The sequence below is a fragment of the Vulpes lagopus genome, chromosome 13, assembly GCF_018345385.1.
Source record: "Vulpes lagopus strain Blue_001 chromosome 13, ASM1834538v1, whole genome shotgun sequence".
Lineage (NCBI taxonomy): Eukaryota > Metazoa > Chordata > Mammalia > Carnivora > Canidae > Vulpes > Vulpes lagopus.
The window spans coordinates 37,999,371-38,019,259 of record NC_054836.1 but is presented as its reverse complement, the minus strand read 5'-3'; the positions used below and the strand labels follow the sequence as shown (position 1 = coordinate 38,019,259).

At 39.0% G+C, this 19,889-nt stretch overlaps 1 protein-coding gene across 1 annotated transcript in view; it reads left to right on the top strand.

Moving 5' to 3' along the window:
• The window catches only part of GSDME (gasdermin E), a 71,463-nt gene that overhangs the window by 48,201 nt on the left and 3,373 nt on the right, over positions 1 to 19,889 (top strand). The window contains exons 8-9 of the mRNA XM_041727301.1: positions 1,661 to 1,856; positions 18,424 to 18,497. Coding sequence (XP_041583235.1) covers positions 1,661 to 1,856; positions 18,424 to 18,497 — 270 coding nt within the window. The remainder of the gene's footprint in view (positions 1 to 1,660; positions 1,857 to 18,423; positions 18,498 to 19,889) is intronic.

Below are 19,889 nucleotides of genomic sequence, written 5' to 3'. Positions count from 1 at the left end.
TCCCCACCTCCTTTAAACCTTAAAGCCTCCTTTTTTTTATTTTTTATTTTTTACTCCCAGGTCCTTAGTTTTCTGACTGAAGAAAAGTGGCTGATGTCAGGAATCAAATGGTAGATTGGTTCCCTAGGGTTGTTGTAACAATTTACTAGAAACTCCGTGGCTTAGGACAATGGAAATTTATTCTCTTAGAGTTCTGGAGGCCAGGAGTCTGGAGCTGAGGTGTCAGCAGGGCCATGCTTCTCAACCACAGGCTTTAGGGGACAGCCCTTCCTCACCTCTTTCATCTTCTGGTGGCTCCTGATGCTCCTTGCCTTGTGGCCACACTGATCCAGTCTGTCTTCCCAGTGTCATCTCCTTTTCTGTCTTAAAGGACACTCATCATTGGCATACAGGGCCCATTCCCATCCAGAAGTATCTCATCTTGAGATCCTTACCTTAATTATATCCGCAAAGACTCTTATTCCAGATAAGGTCATACTCTGAAATTTGGGGGGGGGGGGGATTATTCAACCCCACTACAAGGAGGCTGTCTGGTAGAGTCCAGTAAGTAAATTTATTCTATTTAGAATAGATTAAAAAGCAGGCCTTTGTGTTTTTCTGTTTTGTAGCAAAAGGGTTTTCTGGGGAGGTTGAGTTCCTTAACTAGTAGTCGTACAAATGGTGAAGGACATGCTAGCTGCCAACCTGCCAGACTTTGTATTCTTTGCTAAGGGGGCTGGGGCACTATTAAGATGATTTAGATGAGAGTTTTTCCTTTGTTTTTTTTTCCCCCCATTATTCAGAGTTTTTGAACTCTGATTTTCTGATTCAATGCTTTATGGTTTCCAGGAGAGTATTCTTGTTATTTTTCCCTCTTGAAACTGGATTGTGCCAAAAGAGCTTAGCTGCCAGTGATGGAACCTGCAATTGTTGTAATAGCCCAACAGTCCAGGACACCTGGGTGTTCTGGAGGATGCTAAGCTCACAGGACAGTGTGTTAACTCCAGGGTGAACACAAATGTTTCAAAAAACCAACTGATTTATACTTCCTAAAATAGCTCCTTCCAAGAGGGAAATCTCAGACCAGTACCCTTTAGAAAGAATGTCAGTTGCCCTGTCAGGTGTGGGAGAAGCAAGCTGCCCAGCTGGTGGGGGCCAGTGGGCTCATCTGTGAACGCACCTGATGTGTAAGTTACAATGGAGAAGAGCTCCCTAGGTGGTACTGAGCTGGCCAAAGTGACCCTCACTGGCAGGGCCACCTACCTCCCAGCGGGCCCAATGTGGATGGATGAGGCTGCCTTGGGCCCAGCTGGGAATGTGGCTGGGGGCTGCTGGTGTGCCAAGTTTAAAGCTGCAGAACCGTGATGGGACAATGCTTTTATGTTCCCCTCCTTAGTTCTGCATGTAGTCACCTGTTCCTGGTCCCTGGTCCAACCTGACTTGTCCTGGAAGGTTCTATCCGTAGTTCCTGCATCCCTTTTCCCTTCTCTGTGAAAGAATAGTACCAGGCAAGGCTGTTTACTCTCTCCTTATGAGAGACTAGTAATTTCAAAACAGAAAAGAATGTAGGGTTTTGCTTTAGTTGGGAGACGGTGGAAGGGTAAGCAGTTGTGTGTCATGGGGCAGAGGCTTAGCTTGGCCTTTGGCTTTAATGTATGTCTTTTTTCTCCTCCTCCTGCAGTGTGACGATGTGGTCAGAGGTCTGTCGCCCCCACTGGCAATACCGGGGGAGCTGAAGCCCCCACAGCAGCAGGACCTCATGGCTTTCCTGAGCTTGGTGGGCTACAGAGTACAGGGCGGGTGTCCAGACCAGGAGGATGCAATCAGCAACCAGAAGCTCCTTTCTGCGGCCCACTTCTTGGTCAGTGCACTAGCAGGTACGGAAAAAGAAAGAAATGCTGTTATTGCTTTGAAATTGCTTTGCTTATTATTGTGGAAGATTTGGTACATGTAGTTCCCTCCCTTTCAGCAGTACAGGGAGGATAAGAGGAAGGCTGAGGAAGCTTATGATTGTCACGAAAAGTCTAGACACCAGCTTCCTCTGCTCTCTGAGAGCATTTCTCTCTCCCTCCAGGGAGGGAAGACAAACACAGCTTCAAACACAGCCTTATGACCTTATGATTCACACTTAAGCCCTGACACTGCTGTGGGGCCGTGGCTTTCATTGGCAACTGCTCTCTCCTCTAGTGCTTTGGTACTTCTGATCCTCTCTGCAAACTTCTTGGCCACTTTGTGGCCATTTGGGGAAGGAGACTGTGGAAGGCATCCTGCTGCACTAGGATACTGGGCCCAGCCGCAACCCAGCTTCTCTACTGGTTTCCCCGGGCGTGGCCATGAAGTTATCACCTAGCAGTGGACCCCGCCCTGCCACTCCTCTACCACGGCCACCCAGAATTCACCATACCAGCGGGTCTGGGGTATCAGAAGGTAGCCATTCTGTGTGGGCTTTCAGTTCCTTCTTGGAAAGGCAAGACCTGGCATATCAGCCCAGTGTCCTTGTCCCCACAACTTCCCTTCATGGTGGTTACTTGAGGTTTTGAGTTCATGATGCGTTCACAGTTCCTTCCCAGCACTATAGAGAAAGAGGCCAAGGAGATCTTCAGTTTTCAAAAAGTTAATCAGAGAGGATCCCTCTTCCAGCTCTACATGCTGATGAATGCACACTCTTGTGCTAAATCACGGATAAAAGTTGTAGCTGGGATAGGACATAAGATAGAGGCCTGTGGAAAACCAATGGAGGTGTCCCCCCCGCCCCCAACCTGTTCCATGTTAACATCAGTGTACTAGGATCTTTATTTTTTTATTTTTATTTTTATTTTTTAGGATCTTTAAATACAGTCTATCAGGGGCTAATCCACTGGCTAGAGATTTCCAGCTTGTGTGTAGGGTCTTTTCTTCACATACCCTATTACTTATTGAAATACTTCTGTCAATAGGCTAGTTCAGTAATATGAAATATGCAGTATGTGTCTGACATCATGAATGCATGAGTCTCCTGCTCCTTGAAACCTGGACACAGGTTCAAATTCTCTTGCAACCTTGCAGATAGGGAGTCACTGGGAATTAACAAATAACCTGAGACTCATTTGCTATTTCTGAGCTGGAAACTTGGAGGTAGTGAAATCTTCAAATGCAGCTGAAAATATCCAGTCAGTTTCTGAACCAACAATGCCCTTTTGCATCTCTCAGAATTGATATCTCATTTACATGTCAGTCACTGCACAGGGCAGATCAGCTCCTTCATTGTAAAGCTCTTCCATTAGTGCTCCTCCTAATCCTCAGCCCTTCTGAGTTGACCTTTCCCTCTTATGAAAACAGTCTTCTCTCTTTAGAACCTAGGGAAAATGCTGGAACAAAGAGCAGCTTTCTAAATAATAACACCAGTTACTACTAGCTTTACAGTGCCTAACTTTAAAAAAATTGAGATAAAATAGATATACAACATCATTAGTTTTGGGAGTATCACATGATTCCTTATTTGTATACATTGCAAAACAATCATAACATGTCTAGTTAATATCCATCACAGATTTGTACAGTTACAAATCTTTCTTAGAATTTTTTTTCTTATGAGAATTTTTAACATTTACTCTTAGCTTTCAAATATACAATACAGTATTGTTAACTACAGAAATCATGCTGTACATTACATGTTCATGATTTACTTTTTTTAATAGCTGGAAGTTAGCACTTTTAACCACATTCATCCATTTCCATCCTTCCCTCCCCATTGCCCTCTGCTTTTGGCAACCCTCAATCTGTTGTTTATGTCCATGAGCTTGCTTGTTCATTCATTTTCTTTCTTCTCTTTCTTTTCTCCTTTCTTTTCTTTTCTTTTTTTTTCTTTTCTTCTTTCTTTCTTTCTCTTTTCTTTCTTTTCTCTTTCTTACTCTTTTTCTCTCTCTTTCTCTTTCTCCCTCTTTCTTTCCATATAAGTAACATCATATGTTTGTTGTTGTTCCCTGACTTCTTTCACTTAGCATAGTGTCCTCAGGGTCCATCCATGTTGTCAAAATAACAAGATTTCCTTCTTTCCTTCCTTTTTCATGGCTGAATAGTATTCCATTGTGTATACATACCACATTTTCTTTATCCATTCACGCATCAATGGACACTTAGGTTGCTAACATATCTTAGTTATTTTAAGTAATGCTGCAGTGAACGTGGAGGTGCTTATCTATTTTTCTCCAGTTAGTGTTTTTATTTTCTTCAGATAATTACCCAGAAGTGGAATTGCTAGATCATATGGCAGTTCCAGTTTTAATTTTTTGAGGAACTTCCATACTGTTTTCCACAGTGGCCGCACCAATTTACATTTCTACCAACAGTGCACAAGGATTCCCTTTTCTCCAGATCCTCACCAACATTTGTTATTTCTTGCCTTTTTGAAAAATAGCCATTCTAACAGGTATGAAGTAATATCTTATTGTGATTATAATTTGCATTTCTCTGATAATTAGGAACATTGAGCACCTTTTTATGTACCTTTTGGCCACTTATTAGTCGTCTTTGGAAGAATGTCTCTTCAGATCCTCTGCCCATTTCAATCAGATGTGTGTGTTTTTTTTTTCCTTTTGCTTTTGAATTGTAGGATTCCTTTTATATTTTGGTTATTAACACCTTATCAGAATTATCTTTTTGTAAATATTTTTTTTCTATTCAGTAGGTTGCCATTTGATTTTGTTGATGGTTTTCTTTGCTGTGCAGGATTTCCTTAGTTTGATGTAGCCCTACTCAGTTCTGGTTTTGTTACCTTTGGTGTTGGTGGATGATTTTTTTGGATTTGACACCAAACGCAGTCTCAAGGAACTTATTACCTTTGTTGATTTCTTTTAGGAGTTTTATGGTGTTCAGATCTTTGAACCATTTCAAGTTAATTTTTGTGTATGGTGTAAAATAGTGATCCAATTTCATTCCTTTGGTGTAGCTGCTCAATTTTCCCAGTGCCACTTACTAAAGAGATTGTCCTCTCCTGATTGTACATTTCTGGCTCCTTCTCATAAATTAATGGGCCAAATAGATTTATATCCTGGGCTCTCTATTCTGTTCCATTAATCTATATGTCTGTTTTTATGCCAATACTATACTGTTTTGATCAGTACAGCTTTGATAATATAGTTTGAAATAAGACAGAATGATCCCTCCAGCTTTGTTCATCTTTCTCAAGATTGCCTTGCTTATTTGGAGTCTTTTGTGGTTCTATACAAATCTTAGAATTGTTTGCTCTATTTCTGTGAAAAATGCCTTTGGAGTTTGGTAGAGATTACATCCAATCTGTACATTGCTTTGGGTAGTATGGACATTTTAACAATATTCTTCCAATTCACAAGCACAGATTATCTTTCCATTATTTGTGTCTTCAGTTTCTTTCATCAGTGTCCTCTAGATTTCAGTGTATAGGTCTTTCACCTCCTTGGTTAAATTTATTCCTAGCTATTTTATTCTTTTTGATGTAATTATAAATGGATTTCTCATTCATTAGTGTGTAGAAACACAAGAGTTTCGTATCATGGTTTTGTATGTTGTAACTTTTCTAAATTGTTCTAACAGTTTTTTGGGGGGAGAGTCTTTATTTTCTATATATAGTATCATGTCATCTGTAAATAGTGATGGTCTTACCTTTTCCTTTCCAATTCGGAAGTGTTTTATTTCCTTTTCTTGCCTAATTGCTCTAGCTAAGATTTTCAATACTATATTGAATAAAAGTGGTGAGAGTGGAATCCTTGTCTTGTTTCTGATCTTAGAGGAAAAGCATTCTGCTTTTCATTATTAAGTATGATGTTAGCTATAAGCTTGTCATATTTGGCCTTTTTATTTTGAGATACATTGCTTCTATACTTTATTGACAGGTTTTTATTATAAATGGATGCTGAATTTTATCAAATGCTTTTTCTGTATCTTTTGAGACAATCATATGATTTTTATCCTTAATATTTTTAATGTGGTATATCATGTTGATTGATTTGTGGAAGTTTAGCCATCCTTACATCCCTGGAATAAATCCCATTTGATCATGGTGTAGGAGTCTTTTAATGTACTGTTAAAATCAGTTTGTGAATATTTTGTTGAGGACTTTTGCATCTATGTTCATCAGTGATATTGGTATATAATTTTCGTGTGGCCTCCTTGTCTGGTCTTGCTATCATGGTAATACTGGCTTTGAAAAAGGCATTCCAAGAGTTTGAAAAGGATTGGTATTTATTTTCCTTTAAATTGTATTAATTTTTATTTTTTAAGCAGGCTTTATGCCCAGTGTGGGGCTTGAACTCATGACCCTGAGATCAAGACCTGTGCTCTACCAACTGAGACAGCTAGGTGCCCCAGTGTTAACTTTTATTTTTATTAAATTTTTTTTTTAAAGATTTTATTTATTCACTCATGAGAGACACAGGGAGAGAGGCAGACACACAGGCAGATGGAGGAGCAGGCTTCCCGCTGATGTGAGCCTTCCCGCTGAAGGAGCCTGATGTGAGACTTGATCCCAGGAACCTGGGATCACGATCTGAGCCAAAGGTAGACACTCAACCACTGAGCCACTTAGGCATCCCTTAATTTTTCTTTAAATGATTCACAGAATTCACCTGTGAAGCCATCTGGTCTTGGACGTTTGTTAGGAGATTTTTGGTTACTGATTCAATATCCTTACTTATAATCAGTCTGTTCAGATTTTCTATTTCTTCCTGATTCTGTCTTGGTAGGTTGTATATTTGTAGGAATTCATCCATTTATTCTAGGTTGTCCAATTTGTTGGTGTAGAGTTGTTCATCTGTTTTCATGACCTTCGAATGGCTTGCATATCTATAATTTTTCCTTCATTTTGTATTCATTAACTAATATATTGTTTGTAATTAGAATCAGTTCAAGAAATGCAAGATTGGATGGGATGAGCACTGGGTGTTATTCTGAATGTTGACAAAACACCAAAACACCAATAAAAAATAAATTTATTAAAAAAAAAAAGAAATGCAAGATTAAAATACAAAGGAAAAGTTGCTGAATCATGTTTATCCATAGCAATTCTTGATGTACTGGAGTTGGTTTCTCAAGATCCTTTGTATTTGCTATCAGTTGTAATTTCTCTTTCATTTCTGATTTTATTTACTTGTCTTCTATATCTTGGTGAGTGTAGCTAAAGGTTTATCAATTTTATCTTTTCAAAAAACCAGCTCTTAATTGTATTGGTCTTTCTAGTCTCTATTTCATTTATTTCCACTATGCTCTTTTGTTATTTCCTTCTACTAAATTTGGGCTAAGTTTATTTTTCTCTTCCTAGTTCTTTCAGCTACAAAGTTAGGTTGTGTATTTGAGATTTTTCATATTTCTTAAGGGCAATTATTGCCATGAGCTTCCTTCTTAGAACTGCCTTTACTGCATCTAATTAGTAAGTTTCAGTATGTTGTATTTCCATTTGCCTTAAGGTACCTTTTGATTTCTTATTTCACACATTGATCATTGAGTAGTTTTAATGTCTACACATTTGTGACTTTTCTACTTTTCTTCTGTTAATTGATTTTAGTTTTACAGCACTGAAATCCTATTAAGCATCTTTTCCAATCACAGTCTTCTTAAATTTATTAAGACTTTGTGGACTAACCTATGATCTATCTCAGGGAATATTCTGTATATATCTGTTAAGGCCATCTTAGTGTGTTGTTTAAGGCTGATGTTTCCCCTGATGATATTCCCCTGATGATATGGATGATTTATCCCTGGTAAGTATTAAATTCTCTATTTCCTATTGTGTATTTCTCTCTTTAGGTCTGTTAGTATTTGCTTTATATATTTAGGTGCTTCTACACTGGATGCATAAATGTGTTATATTCTCTTGTACTGTCTTTTTCCCACTGATCTATTTATCATCATATAATGTACTTCTTTGTCTTATTACAGTCTTTGTTTTAAAGTCTATTTTAAATTTAGCTATTCTTGCTTTCTTTTGGTTTCCATTTAGATGGAATACCTTTTACCAACTTCAGTCTGTGTCTTGACATCTTAAGTTTGTCTCTTGTGGGCAACATATAGATCTTTTATTTTTTTTCCCATTCAGCCACTCTATGTCTTTTGACTGGAAACTTTAGTCCATTTATATTTAAAGTAATTATTAATAGTAATACGTATGTACTTATTGCCATTAAAATTTGTCTTGTGGTTGTTTTGTAGTTTTTGTTCCTTTCTTCTCTTGCTCTCTTTTTGTGATTTGATGATTTTCTGTAGTTGTATGCTTAGATTCCATTCTCTGTGTATCTACTATAGGTTGTTGCTTTGTAGTTACCATGATGCTTACATGTATCAACTTATTTTTATAAGTCTATTTTATTTTTTTTCTATTTTATTTATTTTTCAAGATTTTATTGATTTAGAGAGACAGCATGAGTGGAGGGGTAGGGCAGAGAGAGAGGCAGAAGCAGACTCCTCACTGAGCAGGGAGCACAGGCGGGACTTGATTCTGGGGCTCTGGGATCATGACCTGAGCAGAACCAGGTCATTTAACTGACTGAGCCAACTAGGCATGCCTATAATAGTCTATTTTAAGTTGGTAACCGTGAGAGTTCAAATGCATTCTCAAGCCTTAAATTTTTACTACCTCCTCCTCCATGTTTTAAGGTTTTGATGTCACAGTTTATATCTTGTGTATCCCTCAACAAATTATTGTGTAGTATTTTTCTACTATTTAGAATTAAAATTTTGTTCTTTTATTAACTTTTAAATTTTAATTCCATTATAGTTAACATAATTTTAATTCCTTACAGTTAACATACATTTTTATATTAGCTACATTATATACATATTATATTATATATAGTAGAATAATTCAACGATTCTGTATATTACTCAGTGCTCATCATGATAAGTGTACTCTTTAATACCCATTACCTATTTCATCCATCCCCACCTCCCCTCTGGTAACTATCAGTTTGTTCTTTATAGTTGAGAATCTGTTTCTTGGTTTGACTCTTTTTTTTTTTTCTCCTTTGCTCATTTGTTTTGTTTTTTAAATTCCACATTATTAAAATCATATGGTATGTGTCTATTTCTAACTGACTCATTTCACTTAGTATTATACTCTCTAGCTCCATCCATGTACTTGCACATGGCAAAATTTCATTCCTTTTTATGGCTAATATTCCATTGTGTATGTGTATAAACATCTCACATCTTCTGCACCCATTCATCTATCTGTGGACACTTGGGCTGCTTCCATATTTTGGCTACTGTAAATAATGCTGCTATAAATATAGGTGTGCATGTATCCCTCTGAATTAGTGCTTTTGTATTCTTGGGTAAATACCCACTAGTGTGATTCTTGGCTTGTAGAGTAGTTCTATTTTTAACTTTTTGAGGAACTTCCATATGTTTTCCTACAGTGGCTGCACTAGTTTGCATTCCCAGCATTGCAGGAGGCTTTCTTTTTCTCCACATCTTTGCCAACACCTGTTGTTTCTTGTGTTGTTGATTTTAGCTATTTTGACAGATGTGAGGTGATATCTCATTGTAGTTTTGATTTGCATTTCCCTGATGATGAATGATGACGAGCATCTTTTCATGGTCTTTTGGCATCTGTAGGTCTCCTTTGGGGGAATGTCCACGTTTTCTGCCCATTTTTAAATTGGATTATTTGTTTTTTGGATGTTGAATTACAGAAATTCTATATAAATTTTGCATACTAACCCTTATCAGATCATTGCAAATATCTTCTCCTATCCATAGATTTCCTTCTAGCTTTTTTGTTTCCTTCATGGTGCAGAAGCTTTTTATTCTGATGTAGTCCCAACAGTTTATTTTTGCTTTTGTTTTTATGGCCTCAAGAGAAATTCCTAGAAAAAAGTTGCTGTGTTCTCTTCTAGGATTTTCATGGTTTCCTGCCTCACATTTAGCTCTTTAATCCATTTTGAGTTTATTTTTGTGTAAGAAAGTGGTCCAGTTTCCTTCTTTTACATGTTGCTGTTCAGTTTTCCCAACACATCTATTGAAGAGATTGTCTTTTTCCCATTGGATATTTTTTCCTGCTTTGTTGAAGATTAATTGATCATAGATTTGTGAGCTTATTTCTGAGTTTTCTCTTCTGGTCCATTGGTCTATATGTCTATTTTTGTGCCAGGACCATCCTGTTTTGATTACTACAGTTTTGTTTTTTGTTTTGTTTTTAAAGATTTTTATTTATTTAGTTGAGAGAGAGTAAGTGAGAGAGCATGCACAGGGGGAGGGAGAGAGAAGCAGACTTCCTTACTGAGCAGGGAGCCCTACATGGGGTTCAATCCCAGGACCCCAAGATCCTGACCTGAGCAACCCAGGCATCACTTGATTACTACAGCTTTGTAATATAACTTAACATCTGAAATTGTGATGCCTCTAGCTTTGCTTTTGTTTTTCAACATTGCCTAGGCTATTCAGAGTCTTTTGGGATTCCAGAAAGATTTTAGGATTGTTTGTTCTAATTCTGTAAAAAATGCTGCTGGAATTTTGATAGAGATCGCATTAAATCTATGGATTGCTTTGGGTAGTATAGACATTTTAACAATATTTGTTATTCCAATGCATGAGCGTGGAATCTTTCCATTTCTTTATTGTCTTCAATGTATTCAGAGTATAATCTTTCACCTTTTTGTTTAGGTTTATTCCTAGGTATCTAATTATTTTTGGTGCAATAGTAAACGAGATTGTTTTCTTAATTTCTTTTTCTGCTGCTTCATTATTGGTATATAGAAATGCAACAGATTTCTGTAGATTGATTTTGTATCCTGCCACTTTACTGAATTTGATTATCCATTCTAGCAGTGTTTTTTTTTTTTTTAATTTTTTTTAAAAATTTTATTTATTTATGATAGGCACACAGTGAGAGAGAGAGAAGCAGAGACATAGGCAGAGGGAGAAGCAGGCTCCATGCACCGGGAGCCCGACGTGGGATTCGATCCCAGGTCTCCAGGATCGCGCCCTGGGCCAAAGGCAGGCGCCAAACCTCTGCGCCACCCAGGGATCCCCTAGCAGTGTTTTTGATGGAGTGTTTCGGGTTTTCTGTATATAGTATCATGTCATCTGCAAAGAGTGTGAGTTTGCCTTCTTCCTTGCTGATTTGAATGCCTTTTATTTTTTTGTTGTCTGATTGCTGTGGCTAGGATTTCCTTGTCTTGTTTCTGACCTTAGGGAAAGGCTCTCAATTTGTTCCCATTGAGAATGATGTTAGCTGTGGTCTTTTCAGAAATGGGCTTTATTATGTTGAGGTATGTTTCCTTTATACCTACTTTGTTGGCGGTTTTTGTCACGAATGGATGTTGTACTTTGTCAAATGCTTTTTCAGTGTCTGTTGAAATGATCATATGGTTCTTATCCTTTGTCTTATTAATGTTATGTGTAATGTTATTGATGTGCAAATACTGAACTACCCTTGCAACCTAGGAATAAATCCTTGGTCTTGGTGAACCATTTTTTTAATGTATTGTTGGATTTGGTTTGCTAATATTTTGTTGAGGATTCATCACAGATCTTGGCCTATAGTTCTCATTTTTTTGTGGTGTCTTCATTTGGTTTTGCTACCAGGGTAATGCTGGTCTCATAGGGTGAATATTGAAGTTTTCCTTCCTTCTCTATTTTTTGGAATAGTTTGAAAAGAATAGATATTAACTCTTCCTTAAATGTTTGGTAGAATTTTCCTGTGAATCTGGTCCTGGACTTTTGTTTTTTTGGGGAGTTTTAAAATTATTGATTCAATTTTTTTGCTGATAATCTGTTCAAATTTCTAATTTTTCCCATTTCAGTTTGGGTAGGTTATATGTTTCTAGGAATTTATGCATTTCTTGTAGGTTGTTCAGTTTGGCATACAGTTTTTCATAATATTCTCTTGTATTTCTGCAGTGTTATTTCTAATCTCTCATCTGTGATTTTATTTGGGCCCTTTCTCTTTCTTGTCTTCGTAAGTCTGGCTGGTGATTTATGTTTTATTGATTTTTTTTCCCCCAAAGAACCTGCTCCTGGCTTCATTGATCTGCTTTATTGTTTCTTATCTATATCATTTATTTCTACTCTACTCTTTATTTCCTTCCATCGGCTGGCTTTAGGTTTTTGTCCTTCTTTTTCTAGCTCCTTTAGGTGTAAGATTAGGTGGTTTATTTGACATTTTTGCTCTTTAGGTGGGCCTACTTCCCTTATGATTGCTTTTCCTGCATCAATGGTTTCCTGCACAGTGGTTTTGGGGACCACTGTGTTTTCATTTTCATTTGTTTCCATGTATTTTTTAATTCCTTTTGTCATTTTCTGGTTGACCCACTGATGATTTTTTAACATGTTGCTTAACCTCCTTGTATTTGTGGTCTTTCCAGATTTTTTTCTTGTTGTTAACTTCTAGTTTCATAATGTTGAGTAAAGATGCATGGTGATGAACTGTTAATTCATCACAGTGAACTGTGATCTTTTTAATTTTGTTAAGGCTTGTTCTGTGGCCTAATATACGATCTGTTCTGGAGAATGTTCTACATGCATTTAAATAGAATGTATATTCTACTGTTTTAAGATAGAATGCACTGAATATATGTTAAATCCATCTGGGCCATTGTGTCACTCAAAGCTATTGTTGTTGATTTTCTGTTTAGACAATCTGTCCATTGATGTAAGTGGGGTGTTAAAGTCCCCTACTATTATTGTATTATTATTATTCCTTTATGTTTGTTACTGTTTTATGTATTTGAGTGTCCCCACGATGGGCGCATAAATATTTACAACTGTAATATCTTCTTGTTGGATTATCTCTTTTATTATTATATAGTGCCCTTCTTTGTCTCTTATAGTTTTTGTTTTAAAGTCTATTTTGTCCGATATAAGGACTGCTACTCTGGCTTTCTTCTGACAGCCATTTGCATAATAAATGTTTCTCTATCCCCTCAGTTTCAATTGGCAGGTGTCTTTATGTCTAAAGTGACTCTCTTGTAGGCAGCATAAAATGGGTCTTGTTTTTTGAATCTATTGTTATCCTATGTTTTTTGATTGGAGCATTTAGTCCTTTTCCATTCCAAAATATTATTATTATTATTTTTTTTTTTTTAAATTTTATTTATTTTTTCATGATAGTCACGCAGAGGGAGAAGCAGGCTCCATATAGGGAGCCTGATGTGGGATTCGATCCCGGGTCTCCAGGATTGCTCCCTGGGCCAAAGGCAGGCGCTAAACCACTGCGCCACCCAGGGATCCCCAAAATATTATTATTTTTGAGAGAGGTGAGGCAGAGGGATAGAGAGAATCTTAAGCAGGCTCCATGTGGAGCCTGATGTGAGACTTAATCTCACAACCCTGAGATCATGACCTGGGCTGAAATCAAGAACTGGACACTTAACCGACTGAACCACCCAGGCACTTCCTTCCCTCATTCCAAAATATTCACAGACATGTATTTGTTGCCATTTTTTAAAAACTCATTTTGTGGTTTCTGAACATTTTCTCTTGTTCTTCTATGGTTTGCTGGTTTTCATTAGTGATATACTTGGATTTTTTTAATTCTATGCATATTCATTAGTTGTTTTTGATTTGTGGTATAACATCTTCTGCATATAGCAGTCTATATTAAATTGATGGTTAAGTTTCAACCCATTTTTTATTCCTCCCATCCCCATGTTTTAGTTATATGGTGTCATATTTTACATCCTTTATTTTGTTCCTAGATTGATTTTTCATCAATCTAGTATTCATGAAGTATTCATTTTTCAGTGCTTTTGTGTTTTCTACCTTCTTACTCTTTAAGTTTTGGTTGTTCCTTTCCACTCAGAGTTCCCTTTAATATTTCTTGCAGGGTTGGCTTAGTGGTCATGAACTCCTTTAGTTGTTTGGGAAATTCTCTCCTACTCTGAAGAATAGCCTTGTTAGATAGAGTATTCTTGGCTGCCATTTTTCCCATTCTGAACTTTGGAATCTGTCATGGTTCTCTTTTCTGGCTTGGAAAGTTTCTGCTAATCCACTGATGGATTTATGGGGTTTTCTTTGTATGTAGCTGTCTTCCTTGTCTTGCCACTTTTAATATTTTTAAATTATCACTGTATTTTTCCATTTTAATTACAATAGGATTTTTTTTTTTTTTAAGATTTTATTCATCCATTCATGAGAGAGAGAAAGAGAGAGAGGCAGAGACACAGGCAGAGGGAGAAGCAGGCTTCACGCAGGGACCCTGACTTGGGAATTGATCCCAGGTCTCCAGGATCAGGCCCTGGCCTGAAGGCGGCGCTAAACCGGTGAGCCACCCAGGCTGTCCTACAATAGGTCTTTATGTAGATCTGCTTTTCTTGAGGTTTCTCTGTGCCTCCTGGATATCTGTTTCCTTCCATGCCTTAGGAAAGGTTTCAGCTATTTCTTCAAATAAATTATCTGCCCCCATTCCTCTTTCTCCTTCTGTTGACTCCTATAATATGAATGTTATTATGTTTGATGGAGTCACTAAGTTCCCATATCTATTCTTGTTTTGCATAATTCTTTTTTTTTTCTTTTGTCATCTTGATTACTTTCCATTACTCGGTCTTCTAGGTCATTAATTTGTTCCTGTGCTTCCTCCATCCTGCTCTCAATCTATCAAGCATGTTTCTCACTGTTTATTGAGCCCTTTATCTCTGCTATTATTCATTATCTCTGTATTAATGGTCTCACTGATATCCTCCACTGTTTTCTCAAGTCCAGTGAGTATTCTTATGATCATTGCTTTAAATCCTTTATTCGGCATGTTACTGTATCTGTTTCACTTAGATCTCTGGTCATGGCCTTGTCTTGCTCTTTCATTTTGGACAAATTCTGCTGTCTTCTCATTTTCTCTAAGTCTCTGTGTCTGTTTTTCTGTGTTAGGAAAGTTAGCTATGTCTCCTATTCTTGAGGGTAAGGGCTTTATGAAGAAGAGGACCTGTAGTGGCCTACAATGTAATGTCCCCTATTCCCCAAGGCCTGGCACTTCCGAGGGTGTCTCCAGTGTGTCTTGGCCACTTTATCCTTCAGGCCAGTCATTTGCAGAAGCTCTCTTTGCCTGTTGTAGGCAGCGTTTGACCTTTAGTCTGTATGTGGCACATTTTACCTAGGTGTGCTCTGATCCACTTATGAATGAGATCTCTCATCACTGGAACTGAGGACTCAAAGCTTGCAAATCAGAAGATGCAGTGTTGGCAGGAGTTTGGGGTAGTCTTCTGGGAGAGGGGACCTATTGTCCTGGGCCTGAGGCAAGGGTGACTGGAAAGGGCAGTACTTCCAGAGCAGAGAGCTTGGTGTAAATGAGTTAAAAGCAAGTGTTTGCATTGTGCTAGCTCCCACAGATGGCTCTGCTTTTAAGCTAATGGGCAGGGTAGGGAAATGGCACCTGCCAGTTCCTATATTCCCACAGGGGTCTCTCCATGAACCCTGTCTCTCTGGAACATGCTACAAGATGAGCAAATAATCTCCCCACTATGTGCCCTGGGTGTTCTTCACATCCCTATTTCCAAGCTGTACATCCACAAGCTGTTTGTGGCTACTCCTAGAGAGAAGGTAGGCCATTTCCTCTAGCTGCCTCAGAGCCAAGCATGGTGACCTTTAAAACTCTAGGCTTTAAGCAACTGCTGGTTACAAGAAGTCACAAAATATGGTCCCTCCTGCTTTCCAAGCCAGTTGTTACAAGAATTTGTTTTGCCTGTGTGCTGTCCTGTATGCTGATCTGTCTTTTCTCTTCCAAGTGATATCCCTGTCCTTCCTACCTTGTTTGCTGTGGACTCTTCTCTACCTTTAGTTGTAGAGTTTGTTCTGCCAGTCTTCAGATAGATTTCTGGGATATTTAGGATGATATGATAGTTATCTAGTTGTATTTGTAGAATGAAGCAAGCTTAGGGTCCTCCTACTCGGCTGCCATCTTCCCCTCCTGATAGTTGGCCTCTGTAACAGAAAGACTGGGGGTAGTAGTCAGCCAAGTCTATTTGTTACGGTACCATGGGACCCAGGCTCTCAAGCTTGCTAGCCACCAGAGCCATGTGATCAAGAGGTGTCCTCTGGTTGGCACCCATAAAAACTAGAGCATCAGACTTGTGTAACAGCCTCCATTCCAGGAGATACTCCTTGGAGTGTGGCAGGGGAAGGATGCAAAGATGGTAAGCACTGGCAGCCAGCCTCACGGTGTACTTCAGTAGGCCCCTTGTTCTCTTTGAGAGGTCTTTCAGATTGCTGCCTTAAGAGAATAAGCTTCTTTTACAGAAAGCCTGCACACCTTTCAAAGGGCTGCCTCTGTGCAGGTAAGTTCATGTGTGAGGCCCATAAGAACCTTCTCAGTTATAGCCTTGTTGGTCTCATGAACATGAGTCCCGTGGCTTTCAAAGCTCAATGTCTGGGGAACTGGTCCCTTGAGTGCATATCTTAAAAATGTGGGGTTTAAGCTCTATGGTTTTCAGAAGATCTGTGTTCTTTTCCAACTATGGGTTGCTTTACCAAGGTGGAGTTTATGGTGAGATTTTTGTTTCAGCCTCTCCTACCTGCTTAGATGTTGTTTTTTTTTCTTGTTTGCTGTATGTGTAGGAGTTGCTCTGGTAGTTGTTTTTTTAACCTGAGGAAATTGTTCTATATGTAGCTGGAAGTGAGTTCAGGATCTTCCTACATTGCCACCTTGAACCAGCCTCTTCATGCTTAACTGGTTTAAAGCACTTCAGTCCCAGCATCTTGCCTGTCTCCTTAACCTTAGTGACCTTAAGCACGAACTCCCCAGGTCTCATTTGTAAAATAGAATATGGAAGAGCAATGAAAATACATTATTTCAACTCAAATACTAAAGGAGCTTCTTCTGTGTTTTAGGCACTGCTAGATGCTAAGGTAGGAGAAAATGATTATCTGCATCCACAGGAAATTAAAGTAGTAAATAGTAAGCTCTATAAAGCAGATGCTGTTATTTCATCCTTGTGTTCCTAGCTAGTGAGTGACCATCTGCATAACATGGAACTAAAGTATTTTTAAGAATAAGGGTGTGTGTGTGGGGGGTGATGATTATATGGAAGCATGAACAGGGGAGATGATGTGTGACTGTGGTTTAGCCAGGCCTTCATGTCCCAGGTAACTTTGTCATTGCTCTTCCAGGTTCTGTGATCCCTTCACTAGGTGTCCTATACTGCCAGCTCCCTCTTCCTGATCTGGGATAAGGGCCTCCTTGATAATTTGTTGACTGTGGGCAAATGCACAGACAACATTTAAATTTAATTTTAGGGGGTTCTCAAGTGGGATCATTCCCTGGAGCTGCCTCAGCCTCCTCGAAACCTTCCTGTCTTGGGAGTAGCTATGTTTCATTGTACTCGGCTTGATCACAGCCTCAGTGACATGCTGCTGTTTATATATAAGGCTGCTAATAAATGCAGGAGATGGAGGGACTTTTTAAGTGGTCCCTGGGCCAGATAATGCAGCAGGTGACTTTTTTTTTTTTTTTTTTTTTGCCTCTTCAGTTCAAAAGTTACATCCTGAGGGACTGGGTTCTTTTAGAAACTACATCTGTTAAATACCTGGTTGGTATTTAAAATCCATTTTGAATAACACTGACTTGGATTTCCTTTCCCTGGGACTTGGCAGTGCCCTTCTGGTGCATCCTCCAGCCTTATCACAGCCCTGCACCAACTTCTCCTATCATTGGTGCCCCTTGTGTTAGCTAGTGCGGGGCTCTGCAGTGCTAGCCCTCTGTCCAGCCACATTGCATTTTTCTTCCAAAAATCCCTAGGGACCTGATTGGAACCCTTCATAGTTTACCATGTTCTCTGACATCTGTACAAACAAAACTGTGGTTGGTCAAAAGAGGAAACACGCTCCTAGAGGTATACCCAAAGCCATATACCAAATATGTAGCAGAGCTCAAACACAGCTCTTGTTCCATGTTTTTTTTTTTTTTTTTTTATAAATTTATACTTAGATTTAGCCAACTAGACTCAGTTTAAATGATCCCAATTTTGTTGGCAACATCCAAAGCCTCATAGTCAGGAGCCAAACATATGCCATCTTCTATTGGGCTGATCAGGGTGTTAACTTTGGCCACATCAGTGTCATAGAACTTCTTCACAGCCTGTTCGATCTGGTGCTTGTTGGCCTTGACATTCACAGTGAACACACGTGTGTTGTCTTGGACTCAGTAGTCAGGTGAAACTTGATGGTACAGTGGTCAAGCTTGTTTCTCCTGAGGTGTGCTCTTTTGAGGACATTTGGGCTGCCTTCAGAGACTGTCTTGGGCTGTCAGAAGATAGATGACATGGATCATCTTTCTTTTGGACTAGCGAATACAGAGATGGTTACCTTGTTCCTACATCCATTTTCTAAAAGGCTTTTGCTGCTTGTTCAGCACCATTCATTCATTATTCAGTAATTACTGAGCATATCCTCTGCCTGGCTGGTGGGAGAGCACTAAAAAATATAAATTAGGTATAATTCAGAGGTTGGCCTGTTCCCATGGATTTTGTGTTTGTTTTCTGGACATTGACTGATTTTTGTCTCCTGCAGAAATGCCAGATAATGTAGCCGCTTTGCTAGGTGCTTGCTGTAGACTCCAGATTATTCCTACGCTGTGTCACTTGGTAAGGAACCTCTCCATGGGGATCTGGGAATGGGCACCTAACAACTGATAAAACACCTTTAGGATTTGTCACCTACAACAGCCCTTCAAAATAGGTTAAACAGGTATTGTTACTAACTCCACTTCTTTACACGCCATCCACATCACATCATACACCCTACCCTATAGGAAGACTGAAGCTGAGAGGTAAAGCATTTGTACAAAGAACTTGCTTGCAGGGCTAGGACTCCAACCTTGTCATTAGATTCCAAATCTTATGCTTCCTCCGTTGTTTGGAGAGAATTTTAGCCAAGGTTTGGTTTATAGCATTGTAGGGAATGAGCCTGACACCGTATTATTTGCAAGGGCAGTGCTAGTGACCAGTTTGGTGACCAGTTTGGTTCAGCTCTGCATGAAATTCACCAGGGAGGTATACCTCAGATTATGATAACCTTTGTGCCCTAAGAAAATGTCATGGCAAGAGCAAGAGTTAATCTTTCTCCTTTTTAAATTACAAACTGGGTTATTAATGGAAGGAACCATCAGTAGGCTGACTAGAGCCATTCTAATGGGGCAGGTGGTACTCAGCCTGGGGCAGAGTAGCTGAGCACACCTGGCTGGATTATTTTAAGGTCTGGTTAGTTACTAAGAGCCAAGACCAGTATGCTATACAGGTTCATAAAGATCAAAGCTCAGAGCTCTGCCCCCAGATTTAGGAAGCAGGTATTAAGTGCCAACCCAAGACCCTGAAATTTGTTAACCATCCGACTTTGGGAACTTGGAACACCATGTTCTTGTGTGCATAGCAAAAACATCCGAACAAGGCATCATTCCAAGGAGCAATTTAGAGCCCAGTCACAACTGAAAGCAGATTCTACTCATCCAGAAGAATGCTGGGTTCTTACATTTTGACCACAAAAACTGAACTACTTGAAAACACGCCAGCATCTGTTCTGGGGCCAGCTAAGGGTAAAGTCTGGTGGTGTAGTTGGGTTAATTGTGAACAGTGATGAGCATGGCAGTAGCTCTGCCTTCATAGCCCAGCTCCCTGTTGCAGTAACTGAGTACTTTGTGTTTTCCAGGTTACCCTTAGTAAGATTTACAAAATCATCAACCGTGTTTATGAAGATATATATACATAAATACCGTAAGACCATATGAGCTAATTCCCTCTCCCAATAAACTCACACTTAGTTGTCATGTTCCATGCAGTCAGCGTTACGATTTGATCTTGTGTTTCTTCCAAGTTCTACTTTGTTGGTCTGAAAGGAGTGAGGAGGACACATTTGGAGTTCCAAGATGTCTGGTATTCCATACTGGCACAAAACTACCCACCCACAGAATCTTTGCCTGCTTTTGGGGGTTGTTCAACATAGACAAAAAAATTATCTGTCCTAGATACATCAACAACTCT